This window comes from Notechis scutatus, chromosome 2 (genome assembly GCF_049901735.1).
Source record: "Notechis scutatus isolate UNSWTSFEM ecotype Mainland chromosome 2, rNotScu1.2, whole genome shotgun sequence".
NCBI lineage: Eukaryota > Metazoa > Chordata > Lepidosauria > Squamata > Elapidae > Notechis > Notechis scutatus.
The window spans coordinates 235045477-235062921 of NC_142010.1; the positions used below are offsets into that span (position 1 = coordinate 235045477).

At 37.8% G+C, this 17445-nt stretch overlaps 1 protein-coding gene across 2 annotated transcripts in view; it reads left to right on the plus strand.

Moving 5' to 3' along the window:
• The window catches only part of IQGAP2 (IQ motif containing GTPase activating protein 2), a 130021-nt gene that overhangs the window by 105374 nt on the left and 7202 nt on the right, over positions 1–17445 (plus strand). For both annotated transcript variants that reach the window (XM_026670605.2, XM_026670607.2), the window contains 9 exons: positions 3660–3823; positions 4211–4435; positions 5505–5645; positions 5972–6056; positions 8419–8651; positions 9096–9228; positions 12843–12945; positions 13977–14118; positions 16213–16300. In XM_026670605.2, coding sequence (XP_026526390.2) covers positions 3660–3823; positions 4211–4435; positions 5505–5645; positions 5972–6056; positions 8419–8651; positions 9096–9228; positions 12843–12945; positions 13977–14118; positions 16213–16300 — 1314 coding nt within the window. The remainder of the gene's footprint in view (positions 1–3659; positions 3824–4210; positions 4436–5504; positions 5646–5971; positions 6057–8418; positions 8652–9095; positions 9229–12842; positions 12946–13976; positions 14119–16212; positions 16301–17445) is intronic.

Here is a 17445-nt window from a genome sequence, read left to right on the forward strand (position 1 = left end):
TCTTTTTTTCTTGTGCTGAAGACTGCTCATTCTTGTATTTTCAAATACACATGCACATACATTCACTTACACAGCTATGTATAGACATAGTTCCCTTTTACTTTTAGCTTTTAGAACCAATCCAGAATTGAAATACGACCTATTACAAACATATTGTGAAGGCTGCATTCTTTTTTTCTCTAGTAAAAAACTGTGTGTTATATCTGAATCATGTGCATTTAAGAGGTGCATAAACTCAGGCTCCATAGCTACTTGCAATCCTTTCATAAATCTGACAAATGGGAGTACTATTAAATGCATGGTAAATAAATATATAGTTAGCTTTTGACCTAGCCCGGGTGTCAGCAACCCATGGCTCCGAGCCACATGCGGCTCTTTGGACCCTCTGCTGTGGCTTCCTGTCCCATCACTGGCTGGCCCGGCCCACTGCCCTCCCTCACCTGGCCTTAGAAGGTAATGGTTTCGGCAGGGGATGGAGAAGCAGCCAGGGCTGATTCTCCAGCACCTCACTCTTGCTGCTTGTTGGTGCTGGGCGTACCTCCAGGCCCTTGTTGGTGCTGGGCGTGCAACCAATGCCGGCCTCGCTAATACGAGGGCTGGCAGGGTGGGAATGGGATCTGGGAAAAGGGGACATCGGAAATTGTGATGGGCCTGCAGTGCCCAGCCACAGCTTTAAGAAGTTCAGGGCAGCAAGAAAAGGGGGCTGGCCCCACCAAATCTTGCACACCCACCCTGAGGGTCAGACTCAGAGAAAGCACTCACTCGTCAGCTGGTCCCCCCCATGACACTGTGTGTGTGTGTGTGTGAGAGAGAGAGAGAGAGAGAGCAAGCTCTCTTTGGGACTCTTGGCTATTCATTTTATTTTTTCTTTCTGGAAATCTGGGCTGGCTGAAGAATGATAACCAGCCATGGCAGAGGCTTCTCTTCGGGCAACCCTCCTCCTCCTCCTCCTCGCGACTTCCTGGCCGGAGCCCCTTGGCCGAGCCAAAGAGGGAAGCCCCTGCCGCGGCTGGCAATCATTCCTCAGCCAACCCAGATTTCAAAAAAGAAGAAATAAAATGAGTAGCCAAGAGGAGGGTCGCCAGAGGAGGGTCGCTGGTTGTAGAAGAGAAGCCGCGTCCTGTTAATACTCTCAAGCAAGTGCCCCCCTGCCCCACGCGCACCTTTGCTGCGCTTTGGTGCTCACTTGAGGAGGGTCTCCCTGCACATGCGCACCCTCCCAATCTCACCATTGGCGATTGGATTTCCAGAAAGAAAAAATAAAAGGAGGAGAAGGAGGGAGGGAGGAAGAGAGACACATACGCACAGTGATACACACACAGAGTGATACACACAGAGGGAGGGGAAGATAGGAAGAGGGACAGAGACACAGAGAGATAGAGGGGGAGAGATAGAGAGGGGAGAAAGGGGAGAGAGGTAGAGAGATACAGAGAGAGGGGAAAAGAGGGGAGAGATACAGAGAGGAGGGAGAGAGATACAGAGAGAAAGGGGAAGAGGGGGAGAGAGATACAGAGAGGAGGGAGAGACAGATACAAAGGAGGAGAGAGATAAACAGAGAGGGGAGAGCTACAGAGGGGAGAGAGATACAGAGAGGGGAGAGGTACAGAGGGGAGAGATACTGAGAGAGGGGGAAGAGAGGGGGAGAGATACAGAGAGGGGAGGGGTACAGAGGGGGAGAGAGATACAGGGAGGGGGAGAGGGGAGATACAGAGGGAGGGAGGGAGGAGAGGTAGAGAGATACAGAGGGGGGAGAGAGACATAGAACCACAGAGAAGGTTTTTGTGACTGGGTAGGTGTGGCTAAGTCATGTGAGTGGGTGGGAGTGAGTGACATCAAGTTGGCCACGCCCACCCAAGTTGTGTGGCTCCCAGTGGATTTTTTTCCATGGGAAACGGGCCCAAGTGGCTCTGAGTGTTTAAGGTTGCAGACCCCTGACCTAGCCCTTACCTCATTTCTTTGTCATGGTGCTTCCCACTTATAGCATATCACTGAAGGGCCAAGGGGTCATCACCCCACCCCACCCAACACCACCCCAATGGTTACTCAGATATTTAATCAAGCAAGAGTGTTATTTCTTTCAATGACTGAGAAAAGGTCAAAAAGTAATGTTTGAAAAAAAGAGATTTAATTACTTATGCAGTGAAAGAGAAAATTTGACTGTATCTACACTGAATCTAAGGTAATAAATATCATGTATCTAAAGAGTTTTGCTCTTATTGAAATGTATATAACAAATCTAAGTGTTATTATATTTAGTTCTGGCAATGATACACAGGTAGTCATCAACTTACAACCATAATTGGGACTGGAATTTCCATCACTAAGTGATGCAGTTGTAAAGTGTGGTATCATCTGACTGCATTGATTGATGATGGCAATCCCTTAACTCCCCATTGCCATTGTTAAGTGACTTCCACCAGTCCTTAGCCAAGGATATACCACAATTCAAAGCATTGCAGACTTGATCCCTCCCAGACCCAAGCCTCAGTACTTCTAATGGAAGGGATTGTCTCCCCTTCAGCTCTCCCCTTCAATTCTTCCCAACCATCATGCACAGCCTTGGAAAGAAAGCTTTGTGGGGCCAGCAGATGCCTCACCAAAGGGCCATGCTGGGCATATTTGGTTAGCAGCAGGAGCAGAAAAACTATAAAGGGCAACTCAGGCAGCAGGGGCTATGGAGTGCAGGGGCCAAAATGGAGATAGGCAGGTGGGCTGGCAAATGCTTGAATGTTAATCACGAGTGCTGCAATGACCATAACTTTGGGAAGTAGTCATAATCTGGTTTGTTCTAGTGCCATGATGGTGAACCTATGGCAAGAGTGCCACAGGTGGCACACAGAGCCATTTATGCGGGCATGCGAGCCCCAGCCAAACTTACCTGCACTGTTTAGGTAAATTTGAGGCCTTTTACGGCCTCTCAGAGGCTCAAGGAAAGCCTCTGCAGCCTCAGGAATGCCAAAAAACGGGCCTTCCAGAAGTGACAAAACCAGGCCCGTTTTTCGGCCTCCAAAGGCTGCAGAGGCTTTCCTCGATCCTCTGGGAGGCCAATAAAGGTCCCAAATGGGCCAAAAATCAGCTGGGAGGCGCGCGAATGGACAGTGCAGGTAAGGGGGGTGTTCCATGCACATGCACGGGGGACAGGGTACATTGCATTGTTGATGCCAGCACACACATGTTTTCGGCACATCACAACAAAAAGGTTCGCTATCACTGGTCTAGTGTTTAAAGCACCAGCTAGAAAGCAAGAGGTTGTGAATTCAAATCACGCTCTAGCCATGAAAGCCAGTGGATGACTTTGACCTAGTCATGTTCAGTCCAACTTACTTCAGGGTTGTTGCGGAGAAAACAGGCGGAGGAAGGTGTGCTAGATGTGATTGTCACGAGTTATTTGTAAAAATAAAGGTGGGATATAAATTAAATAAATATTTGTCCCCTGATTATAAGGTATAATGATTATAAGATAAATTGTTGTATGTCGAGGACTAACACAAAGTGAAAAGACTGCTCAAGTGCTGCATTAGTTTAACACAATTTTATGTCAATAATGTAATTAATTTTGATTTCTAATCTAATGGTAACACTTTTGCAAGAGAATTTTCAATAATTGAAAAATACATGTGGATATTTCATTCTATTAACTCTAATATTTCTTTACACAGACTAATCCAACTTATTTGGCAAAGCTCATCTTCCAGATGCCCCAGAACAAATCCACTAAATTTATGGATACGGTTATCTTCACACTATACAATTATGCTTCTAATCAACGAGAAGAATACTTACTTCTGAAGTTGTTTAAAACGGCCCTAGAAGAAGAAATAAAGTATGCATATTGGTTCCCTTCACTTTTTAATATTTGTTTGATAGGCACAATAGAGAAAAACCATGCTTTAAACTTGTGTAGGGAATATAATGGGTTTTTCATATAATGGGAAAGTAGGAAGTTGTTTCTCATTGCTCAACATAGGATGCTTGCATCACACTAAAGCAGTTTTAAGGATCAGGATGTAAGCTTCAGCGGAAATGATGTGAGTTACTTTAGTAGATCTACATTTATATTTCAAAATGTTCCTTCATCTAATTCTTGCATTAAATAGACTAATTTTGCTAAAATGTGATTCATAAAAAAAAAAAACTCACTACAGTACCAAAAATGCAGTTTTGATGTCTGAAGTCAAAGTATAAATGTTGCTAATTTTTTTTACTGCAGTTCTAAAGTAGATCAGATTCAGGACATTGTCACAGGAAATCCTACTGTCATAAAGATGGTGGTTAGCTTCAATCGAGGTGCACGAGGGCAGAATACATTGCGTCAGCTATTGTCATCAGTGGTAAAGGACATAATAGATGACAAATCTCTAGTCATCAATACAAGTCCCGTGGAAGTGTACAAAGCATGGGTAAATCAGCTGGAAATGCAAACTGGAGAGGCCAGGTCAGTACGCAACAAAAGGATGAAACTGATTCTGATTTTTCAGTATCTGTAGGTGCTTTTGCAAAATTTGGGGTGAAAGAGGAGGATTTTGACAGAATAGATGACAAACAGGACAGAAAAAAAATATTGGTTACTCATAACAACTGAAATTACGTGAATGGAATTCCAATATATTTGAAGAACCCTAGAGGGGGGAAGATTATATTAAAACACAGTAAATCAGTGTTTCTCAACCTCGGCAGCTTGAAGATAGGTTGACTTCAACTCCCAGAATTCCCCTACCAGCTTGGCTGGGAATTGAAGTCCACCCATCTTCAAGCTGCCGAAGTTGAGAAACACTGCAGTAAATGCTTAGGAAGTCTATTTGGGGTTTTTGAACTTTAGTTTTCTTTGGGCTCTGAAAAAATAGTGACATTAAATTAATGTGATGATTTAAAATAGATTATATTTATTTAATTTCAAAAAGTGGGATAAAGAACAATCATGCAACACATTCAGAAACATTATAGCCATGCAATCAACGTAAGTACATAGAAAAGCAATATTTGATTTGATGGATTGATTATATGCTTTCAAATAGTGAAAGCATGACCACACTAATAGATCCAAGATGAAGTAAACTAAACCGGATGAAGTAAACTAAATCACCAAAACAATGGAGTACAAAATCTTTGGACATTTAAAAAACTACTGTTATCTGAATGAGAAGCTTAAAGGCAGCAATACTTTTTATATACATTATGTGTTTGATATTATTTCAAAATGTGGAACTTCATCTTTGCTATACTTGAAAGCTTCTCTGTTTCTGCTGATTGAGGCCCTTCTGCCCCAAAAGAGAGACTTTAAAAATAAAATAATTTCATTCCTACTCATGTTTATACTTATACCTATTATCTTGTAAGCGATTGACAAATCAAAATAAATAAAATCAAAATAAATAAATAATTATAATCAGTTTAGCAAATTCAGTAATACATAAAATAGCTGAAGTGTAATTTTTTTAAATGTTCAATAAAATATTAATTCTTCTGTGTTCTGTAGATTATCATTTTCTTCTCTCTTTTTGTAGCAAATTACCCTATGATGTAACAACAGAACAAGCCTTGGCACATCCTGAAGTAATGAATCGACTAGAATCCTCAATTCAGAGTCTCAGAGCAGTAACTGATAAAGTCCTTGCCTCCATATTCTCATCTCTGAACTTAATGCCGTAAGTGCAGGAAACTCTGAGGAAGTTGGTGGAACTCTGAAATAAAAGGCAAACTTATTTTGTAATTCCTTAGTTGTTTTAATTTATAATGATATTTTACCAGCAGAGGGAAGTATTTACATTTCTATTACCAATCCCATTCTTTAGATTTGAAAAAACATTCATAATGTATTTTATTTTTTACTTTTTGGATATATCATCCTATTTTGTTTATTTCTAAAATATTTAAATGCAATGTTTTGTTTTTCTTTTTTGGTTGACTTAAATATATTGTTTTTCATCCCAAGTTTCCACTTGTTTCCTTTTTCATCTGTTTTTGCATGTAGTTATGGATTGAGATATATAGCCAAAGTTCTGAAGAACTCACTTCATGAAAAATTCCCAGATGCAACAGAAGATGAGCTGTTAAAGGTAGATTTGCAAGGGTGATTCAACAGCTTCATTGTACTTTCTAAATATATGAGAGGGGATTTATGTATTTATTTGTATTGGGTACAGTGTAACTTAGGAGAACCGGGACAAAAATGTGATATTTCTATCTGAAAACTTATTTCTTTGATAATACAATATGGGGGTCAATATCATTCATGTGAATGGGGTGTTTTTAAGATTAATTATGTTTTTATTTGCATATTAGGTGCTTTAGTAAAGTATATTTCCTAGATCACAGAATATAAGTAAATGTAATCAGTTACCAATAATAATTACATTTTTTTTGCATTAGGGTATTTATTCTTCTTTTTTCAGGAACATTAAAACTGTTTTAGACCTACAGTACTGGACATATGTGTGTCCTCCCTCAAAATGGCAGGAAATGCCTGTCAATTTTTATCAGTTGTGAATAAAGGGAGATTTGGTGCAGGATTTAGTAGTCTTTAAATAAAAGCCATGTTGTTTAGCTATAAATCTTTAAAACAATTTATTAACCTAATTACAGTAATGTTGGAACAAATTAATTTCTTGCATTTGTCTTGATTTGTCTTGAATGAAAGTGGCAGTGTGATACTTTATCCAGCTTAGAAAGCTGTGAAGCAATAGGCAACGCAAAGTACCTGCTTCACAATAAGAGTTAGGCATTTGCCTGAATGTGTGAAGGGTTCGAAAGAGAAGAGGGCTTTATAGTTTCTATGAGTTCTGGAGGGAGGATAACTTGAATGCAACTCTAGCTCTTCATATGATTCAAGATCCAGTCTCAGTTCTCTAATCATTCAACTGGAGCTTTTGTTGCTCTTTTTGTTTTGTTGTTTTTTTTTCTTTGGTGCCTTTGAGTCAGTACTGACTAGTTCCTGCACTTTTCTTGGCAAGGTTTTTTGGGGGAAGGGGTTTGCCATTGCCTCCCAGTCTCCAGTTTCTAGTCTAATGTTTAATCACTACATCAAACTGGCTCTTGCTCTCTTCTTTAGCCAATCTCTAATGTTGCATGATTAAACAGATAAAAAGTTCATTTCCGCTCTAAATTTTTTATGATAGTGAAGATATTTCTTGATAGTGAAGATATTTCTTGGTTTCCAGAACTTACTATACTCAGCATATGGACATTTAAGGCAATGGAGAAGGGAAGAAAAGAGAAAAATGGAACGGGATATTTTAACTTGGACATCTCTCTGCCCCCACCCCCACCCCCAATGCTATTGGACTATTCTGCCAAAGACAGCTATCTTATTTTTTTAGTGTGAAATGAGGGGTGGGGGATGAAAGTCACTGAGTGTGTATTCATTACTAAACTTTACAGTCCATTTTTATAAGAGTTTGGAAAGGAAAGGCTTTTACATAAAATCAGAAAGACTGATCACACCTCCATTAATTTGGAGGGAAGTATTTTATTTACATGTGACTGTTTTGACAAAATGCAACAATCAATGCATCTATTTAAAATACTTATTTATCATTATGAAACAGTTTTTATTGAAAAGGAAGATGACACTGAATTTAAAACAGTCTCCTCTGCCCTTCCCAGCATAAAGACAAAAAACCTCATGCCTAGTTTTTCATCTTATCAGTCTTCATTGCCAACTCCAGCTGCAGCCAATCCTGAAGATTCATGCCCCATAAATGTTTGAGTGGTAGATAGCATGTGTAGATATATCTCCAGGATTTAAGAAGGAAAGAAACAACAGGATTAAGAAAAGAGGAAAAGGAACAAATAGCTGTACCAAGAAAGGAAAGGAACTGGATGCAAAAAAAAAGAAAGAAGTGGGATAAATTAAGGGGAAAAGAAGAAAAGACAGAAAAATGCTTTTGGCATTACAAAAAGAGTTAAAATTCACCCAATGGTTCTTCTCATGTAACTGATGTTCAAAGGATCTATGATTTTCAGTAGGATATCTGCATTCATTAGTACCTCCTACCCATTCACATGCAATGTCATAAACAAAGTGTTTATAAAATGTTTATCAGTCTCCCTTCTTGCATGTAATTATTGGGGGGAAAGAGCTCATTTTCTTATTTAGGTACATCTTCATTCTTACATCAATATCTATAAATAATTGCTGAAAATGTTGAGAATGTTTACTTTCCCTAAGTAGCCTGATAAATATCATACAATTAATTAAAAATATTATTATAACTCATTTTAAGTGTTATACTAGACATAGGTATTAGTTATATCTTCAGATAAGTGATGTAGTGATGAACATCATAGGTTTGATCCAAAGCTATTGGATTTTATCTCTGATTTTCCGTTTCCAGGTATAACAAATTGTTTAAGAAGTAGGGTTAAATTTGTGAATGAATATGCCAAGTAGAGGTATCTAAAAGTGTCTTTTCCCAATAGATAGTTGGAAATCTCCTATACTATCGGTTCATGAATCCAGCTATTGTTGCACCTGATGGTTTTGACATCATTGACATGACAGCTGGAGGGCAGATACATTCTGATCAGAGGAGAAATTTAGGTTGTGTAGCCAAAGTCCTTCAACATGCTGCATCAAATAATCTCTTTGAAGGGGAAAATGCTCATCTCTCATCAATGAATAGTTATCTCTCCGAAACATATGAGAAATTCAGGTTTGTACTACAAAGCATGGGTTGAAAGGATCTCTTGTACACATCACTTGATGGTTTTAACTTCCTGCTAAAGAAAATAAAACTTTTCTTAATATTCATTTCTTTTCATTACATTTCATTTTCTTAACATGCAACATTCAGATTCTGCATTCTTAAGGCTGAGCCTGCATCAGAATTTTCTCAGGAGTGATTCAGACCTTGCATGAGCACTTCTCTGCTAATCATTGAAGCAGCCCATCTTTTTCTGGCTTTTCCATGAGCCTGAAAATAGATGCAGTTAATTAAACTACTATTGACTCTTTTAAGTTAATGCTAAGGAGAAGATGTATTTTAAAATCCCTTTTCTCCATATAGAGTTAGACAACTGTCTTACCTTAGATTTAAGCAATTGGATAGTGATGGCATATATATGTATTCTGAAATTCTATTCTTTTTCCACCTCAGGAATTTTTTTCAAGCAGCATGTGAGGTTCCTGAACCTGAAGAAAAATTCAATATTGATGAATATTCTGATATGGTGACTCTTAGTAAACCAGTAATATATATATCTATTGAAGAAATTATCAACACACATTCAGTAAGTGCATACAAAAGAAAGTTGTAAGTTTTGGGCACTGTGGAGCTGAAATGTAAAATGTATAATTTAATAATAGACACCAAATATTTTCTTCCTGCAGACATGATATTCTTCCGATAAACGAATCGTTTTGGGGAACCCCCCTCCCCTCTTCTCCTCCCCCTCGGAGGCCCCGAGCGGGTGCACCCTCCGCAAGCCCCCCCCCCCCCCCACCCCCCCCCCCCCCCCCCCCCCCCCGCAGCAGCTCCTGGTTTGCCTTCCTTCCCGAGGCAACGAGGACTGAGCCGCGCGCCGGCGGAGCACGACGCCCAGCCAGACCGGCGGGCCCGGGGCGGGCGGCGCGCGGAGCCCGGACGGGCGGTGGGCAGGCCCTGGCCGGGGGCTGGGCCCCCGGGGGCCCCGCCCGTTTCAGCCCGTTCCTGTTGGAATTAGATTCCTGTGATAACCTGAAGATTTGAGCAAATACTTGGAGACATTAATACGAAATCATTTCTGTAGGGTTTTTTAAGTTAGGAAATGTTCAAGAGTATTTAATAGATTTTCAAAAAGAGAAGGTAAATTGTGTTACTTTTCTTTTTCTTAATGTTAACAAAAACAATCAGGGCATATAACAATTGTTGGGAGAAAAGGTAGGAATTCTTAGTAAAAATTGAAAGGTGAACAAGACACCTGTTTATATTTTTAAATTTTTGTATAATCCATTTGTTAGGAATGTAAGTAACCTATTTGGGATGGAAATATATAAACCAGGATAGACATTTTAATACTGTCTCTTTAAGAGCATGCTAAAAATGCAATTGGGTGTGGTTACTCAAACGGCCATAAGATGGAGCCAGAAACCTGGGTTGTTTAGTTTTTAGTCTTAGTCTCAGAAGAGTCTCAGTGAAGTGAGTCTCTGTTTTTCCTTATGTTGGAGAGTTTTGCCATTCTTCCTAATTGACTGATATTCCTGGATTTGATGTAAGTCTGTTACTGAACTGTTTTTGACACCGGACTTTGTTATTGGATTATCCCTGGATGAAAACTGACTGATTTTACCTGTGAATGACTTTGGACTGCTTGTTTGAACTTTGCTTTAACGTTTCTGGAAGTAAAAACCTACATTTACTGTACAGTGTATCTGTATGCTGTGTGTGTATTATTCAAACACTACTCTCTATACGTCTCCCTGTATGCGCTCATTCTCCTAACAGGGAATTACCTCAACACCATTTCATAAAGATTGGAAAGGAATTACAGTTGGATAGCAGACTTTTAATATCTTTTTTATACTTCTTCAGAATATTAGTTTTAAACAAGACCTGTTTTATATGTATAAATACATCTTTAAAGAGAACACAAAGGGTTCCATATATAACCATTATAACCATGCCTTATTTAAATATTACAAGAAAAATATAATGGACAACCCAAATAAGAGAAAAATGGAACTGCAGCGGTGCAATGAACATCTAAAATTTAATTTCAGATCTCCCTTTTCCTCCTCTATAAAATGTTTCTAGTTGTCTTAGTTTTTTCCTGTTTGCAACATAAAAATGTGATATAATTTAATAACTTCCTAAAACCTCCTGAAAGATTAGAATTATTCAGATTTTATTTTCAGAGTTCTGATTTTAATACCATAAGCAGATAATTTAAGTTTAGGATAACTAGATTTTGTAAAATTATAATATTATGATATTCAGAGTGTATCCATGCTTAAATAACAATTTGAGAAATGTTAAATGATGATGATTATTTAATGGAAGTTATTTATTATCATAGCATTCCTTATTTCTTACACTACAAGAAAATTACTGATTGTAGGCAAGCTAATTAGAGGAAATCAATTTGGATGGTCATTCTGTTTATAAATTAATGTTTCTCTCAAGGTGGATAATTTGGATTTAGTTGAAGAAACAGCTGTATCTCTAAGAATTATTTATGGTTGTATATATAGTTCCTCTGATAGTGCTAATACTTGCTGACTGTAGGAAAAGCATGGTTGAAGAATTAATGCAGCATGTTTTTCTAAAAACATTTGGTTGAGATTATTGCTTAAATATTTAAAAAACATAATAACATTTAACTACTTTTTGACCTTTAACTTTTTTTTTGTAGTATTCCTGAGTTTTAAACCATGTTGATTAGTTTCCTGAAACTGAAATACGTAATATTTTTACACAAATACATTTGAAACCTTGCAGAAATCCAGAGAACATTTGTTTTTTTAGAACAATGATTTTTAAAGACTCTATTGTGAAAAATAAGCAAAAACATTCCCATAATAGCAAGCATGAAATGTTGCAAATCATATTGAACAAAATAATTATCCACTGGAGAGAGGAAGAGAATAATTTTCCACTTCCTCCAATTTTGTATTTTTTCCAATGAGGCTCCTCAGTTCTGGGGACAATAAAAAATTGCCCTCTCACAGTTTATTGGCACATAGTTTCTTCTGCCAGCAAATGCCATCCAAAATCTATTAAAATTCTCAACTGTGAAATGAGGTATTTTGTAGGAGCAATAGATTTGTAATAGAACAGGGGTGTCAAACACAAGGCCTGTGGGCTGGATTTGGCCTGTGATGTGGTCAGATCGGCCCGCAGGACTGTCCTGGAAAATGTAAGGGGCCAGTCTGCCCAATGTGAAGAGGAAACATTGGGCCAGCATGGTGTCAGGTTTCCAAGTGATGAAATCCATTTAAAAAAGAAAAGAACAAAGTCCATCTTCCAAAACAAATTCTTTTATTTAGGAATGCATCAGATTGGTCAGCCTGGTCTACCCAATGCAAAGAGGAAACATTGGGCCAGCGAGGCTTTGACCCGGTCTACCCAGTGTGAAGAGGAAACATGCCAGCAGTTTGGGGAGTGGCATCAAGCTGACCACACCCACCCAGTTGGTCATGCCCAGTGAGTGGCATCAAGCTGGCCATACCCACCCGGCCCCCTGACATCAACTACAGCCCTGATGTGGCCCTCAATGAAATTGAGTTTGACACCCCTGTAATAGAGAATTGAAAACTATTGAATAGAATCATCTCTTAGAGAATTCTTCAAATCAAACATTTGATGTTAGTTTCATTCACAATAATTTGTGATTTTTGTGCCAAATATCTTTAGGATTGTGACAATTCTCTATTAACCAAATCTAATTAATATGAAAGTGAAGAACAGTACTATTAATTTTAAAAATTCTATAATCTTTTCAGATGAAGAACATACTTTTGCATATGCAATAGAAGTTTTGAATAACAAATCGGTGAAATTAATTACAATTCAAAAATTAAGAATCTATTTTAGGACTGTATCTTCTTTCCTGTACATAAATTCTTCTTGTTTGATTCCTAAAATGGCATTGAAGAGACATTTCAGAATGGAGTGATTATTTCCTCCTATTCATGTGAAATAATTTCTTCCATATGAATATGACTTTTGCATTTTTCTGTATGAATACATATCGCATTTACTTCTACCATGTCTCCTGAAATGTTTTTTTATGATCACTTTTGGTTTTGTAATTATTTCCATTTATATTATTATCATTCTGGTTCTGTTATGTATTTAAATATTTATTAGCATATGGAAACATCAAATTTGTTCCAGTAGTTTTAACAAGTATAATCTCATTTGCAGCTGTTGCTAGAACATCAGGATGCCATTGCTCCAGACCAAAATGATGTCTTAAATGAACTGTTACAAGGGTTGGGGGAAGTTCCAGATGTAGAGACTTTTCTTGGTAAGAAAATACAACAAACACCCCAAAGGGTAACTAAAAGATTGGATATAACCTGTATATAGATTTAAAACAATATCTGTTAAACGAGAGCGATATTTTGATTTAATGCAAGTTCTCAGGATTTTTCTTTGAAAATGTATTTCCTTCCTTTACAATGGAAGCTGCATAACTACACACACACAAACACACAAGAAAATATTGCATAAGGTTCTGGACATAATACAGTTACAAGATCTCAATCAGAGAATTACCACATCAAAGTGGACTGAATGCATATATTTTCTTAACAGTGTAACTGAGGTATTGCCCAAGTGAATATATGGCCATGAATAGAGTATGTTTGTTGAAATCAAGTTCAGAATGAAGAAAGAGAAGATTATGAGGTGGTCCACTTTCTACTTAAGGTTTGGTCTGGGAGCCTGGTTAGCAACATAACAAGACATTTCTTCTATGTATCTACAGATGTCTGCTAGGAAAGAAGCTGATAGTAAGATACGCTCTACAGACTTGTTACTCAACATTCTTATTTCTTAACACTACTTTCATTTTAAGAAGTAAAGATTTGAAAGACACATTTTAACTTCTTCCAGCATTCTCAATATATATATTTCTTCCTTGCAATACAGTTAAAGTCTCATTGTGATTCAATGTAATCAGTAGGTTCATCTTCCTTTCTATCAGCACATGATTTTAGATTCGTTTTTTTAAAAAATCTGGTGTTTTGCCACTTCAAAAGTATATAAGATACATATCTGCATATGCATATGTAACTATGAAAATCAAAAGTTAATGCCAGAACTGATTACTAGAAAAAGCACAGGTGCAAGCTTTAACTGTCTTTGCAGATAATTCAGATTTTTAAATTAATAAAAATGAAAATTACATTTTTCCACAGATCTGCAATAATATCATATCATGTATCAGAACTGTCAGGGAAACTCCAGTATCTTGCATTTTTAAAAAATAGACTGCATTTTTTAAAAAAATTCATAAGCAAAAAGTTAGAAGCACTAATTTTTTTTTCTTTGCAGGGGAAGGAGCTATTGATCCCAATGATCCTAACAAGGAAAATACTTTAAATCAACTTGTTAAAACAGAAATTTCTCTTTCACTGACCAGGAAATATGATTTACGGGAAGGAGAAGAACAAGACATTAAGGGCCTAATGATAAAGTATGTTTTAAAAATATGTGGTCTTGAAAAGCTTTTGTCAATGAACTGCAGTAATTATTAATAATTGCTTTCTTTAACTATTGAAAATCTTTATGCAGACTTTAACTACATGATCAGAAGAAGTGTTAGTAATAAATATGTCTTTATATATATGAAAACATTATTTAAGCCCAATAGGTAGTAGGTTTAATACTGAGTTTTATAATCATTCTTAAAATCACAAATGCACAGTGATACATATTTAGAATTTTCCTTCATTCCTGTCATGTTATTAAGTACAATGTTGAATTTGTATGATGGTACATGGCTGTATCTAAATTAAAATGCTATTGGAAAGTTCATAGAAAGAACACTGAAGTGGTTTCATGATAAGGTTACATGAAAAAGACACTGAGCAGCAGGATATAGATTAGACTTTCAGAAAACCAGAGGAAACATCTGCGTTGAATTTGTATAGTTAGAAGTATTTAAAGCAGGATCCCCCCGCCACCTTCTCCCCCCCCGCCCGGTTCCGACACGCTGGCGCGCACCGGTCGGCGTCAACTGGGCGCCGCCACTTTAGACAAAAGGCGCTCAGAATGGGGCGCCCCCTTAGAAGTATTTAGGAACCCCCCCCCCCCCCCCCCCCGACGCCCCCCGCGGCCCCCAGCAACCACGCCCGGCTAAGGGTGCCCCCCCCCCCCCCCCCCCCCCCCCCCCCCCCCCCCCCCCCCCCCCCCCGTACCGCCCAAGGGACCCGCCCCTTGGGGACCCGATTTAAAGTACCCTTTTTTTAAAAAGCACGCAGACATTCTGTGGGAATATGTTGAAATGAACTTCTACTACTGTTATTTGGTTCTTAGTAGGCCTGCTACTATTTAGTTCTTAGTAGAGAAGGAGTTTCAGGTCATTTCTATGTGTTGTGATTGATCTGTCTGTCTATGTTCTATCTGTGTGGTGTGCTTTATAGTGTCTGGGAGCATGAATACAGCACCTGTTTGCAATTACTTACTGCTCTAATTTTTCTGGGATTTCACAGCTACCCCTTGAAGCACAATCCTGGGAAAGATACAGTTGCCTTAAGGAATTGCAGACAGATGCTATGCTGTACCAGATAGATTTTTGTGTTCAGAATCTGGCATTCTTCATGGGCCTAATATGTATATGCATACACACTACGTTTTTGTATGATAATCAAGAATATAATCTTGGAATAAAAAAGAGTGAGCTTTCCTTTGTAATCATAGACTATGAGATAATTTTATAATTACATTTGCTGCAAAGGAAATCAGAGGATTCTGCTGTTGTTTTTTTCTTTCTGCACTTTTCTTCTTTCTTTGTTGTTTTTGTTCTTTATTAGTTTCTGTTGATTCTGATGCTCTTTGTAAAAATTTTAGTTAAATTTTTTTTTAAAAGAATTTTATTTGACCATTTCACTCCAAAGTTATTTGCCAGATATAACATGTATAAGAGGCAGAATTATACCTTTACTCTTAATCTAAATATTGGGCCTTTCATTGAAACAATAGTCAACAAATTATGCCATTATTAGAAAGCATAACAAGTGCAGTTCACAAACAACTAAAGGAAAAAGCAATACAAGTAGTCCTCAGCTACAATTGAGCCAAACATTTTGTTACTAAACAAGACAGTTATTAAGTGAGTCATACACCAGGGAAGTGTCCAGGCAGTTCCAGGAGTCAATGTTAATTCGAAGGCTCATACATACATTTCCAGAGAGCATGCTACAGAAATCAATCAACATAAAGCCACAATTAAACAACAATAGATTGGCTTATGGTAGTCTGAAAATTCATCAGGGTTGAAAGGGCTTGCCATCGCTTCTAGATTTCATTTTGTAACTCTGCCTGGATAGGTTGCATTCCCTCATGCCTTCAGATAACTATGCCTCCTCTTTTGATTATATATTCACATTTTTATTAGAGTTAATGGGCTCTCCAACTAGTCTTATATAATAATTCTCAGGGAGGATCCATACTTATATGGGGAGACTCTATTGATATAGTGAGAATTATTTCTGAATAGATATTTATATATAAAATAATGTAGCAGTCTTTAATAACTATCCATTAATCACAATTTCTCTGACTTAAGAACAAAAAGGCTAATTATGGATGTAATACAAGCTCAGCCTGGGGAGTCACTTGCAAAAATTCTGGAAATACCAGCTTCTGAACTTCAGGTAACCATTCCATTTTGTATGAATCTGAACATTTCAATTACTAAATAATATTGTAAAACACAAATAAGCGGATATATTCTTAAAGTAAAGTAGCCATCTCTATTCTGGAGAATAATTGAATAACAAGTACGTTTATGTTTATTCTGCCCTATTTCCAATAACGTAATTAGCACTCTTGAGTCTTTCTTCTTCCTTCATTTAGAAGCTAGAATAGTATGATTAGTGTAGGATGATTTCCTGAACCCAATAGCTTGTCCTTCCCTAACCTGATGACTTCCAGACACGGTGAACTACAGAACCCAGTCAGCAGAGTTTCAGGCCATGCTGGCTAGAAATCATGGTTAGAATCTCCCTGATCTCTTGGGATGTCACTATTTGTTTCTCTACTGAGAAGTTTCTCCTTCAACATGGTATATGTGATTGGATAGAAAGATGAAAAATATTCTGAGAATATGTCAGGAGCTTCGTCAGAGTATTTATGTTTACCTGCTTTTACATATTGCTGTACCTAACCTACAAACATCACTCTAAAAAATAGATGTCAAAATGCTGTAATCATTAAGATTTTGGACGAGGACTGAGAAGATTTTTAATAATGGAAACTTAAGCATGAAAACTCATTGAATGACTTATATTCTCTCAAGCCAAATTACCTCCCAGCTTAATTATTGTGGGGATAAAATCAAGAGAAGTCCATATGCAAGTTGCTTTCAGCCCTTTGAAGAAATATTTACAGAAATGTATTGCTGGAGTACTATCCTAATATGAAAATATTTGGAGAAGGAGAAGAAAGTATAAGAATGGTTATAAGATATATAGATAGAGATTTAGAAGCATAGCCAGGCGCACCAACAGGCTGAAGAACAGTTTCTACCCATGGGCTGTCACTTCTGAAAGGAAAATAACTTCATGTCAACATAGTATGATAGACTTGCGAGGCCGGCGCGTTGTGCAACAAGGTCACATAGTGTAATAAGATTGGGACTGGGTGAGGGACTTCTGTCCTCACTGTGAGTTGTGTTGGGGGAAGGGGTACACAAAGGAAGGCTCAACCAATCTCATTGTACACATGTTGTACTCTGACAATAAAGGTAATAATAAAAAAAGTTATAAAGGAAATGTTGAAGAGATTGGGGAACATAAAT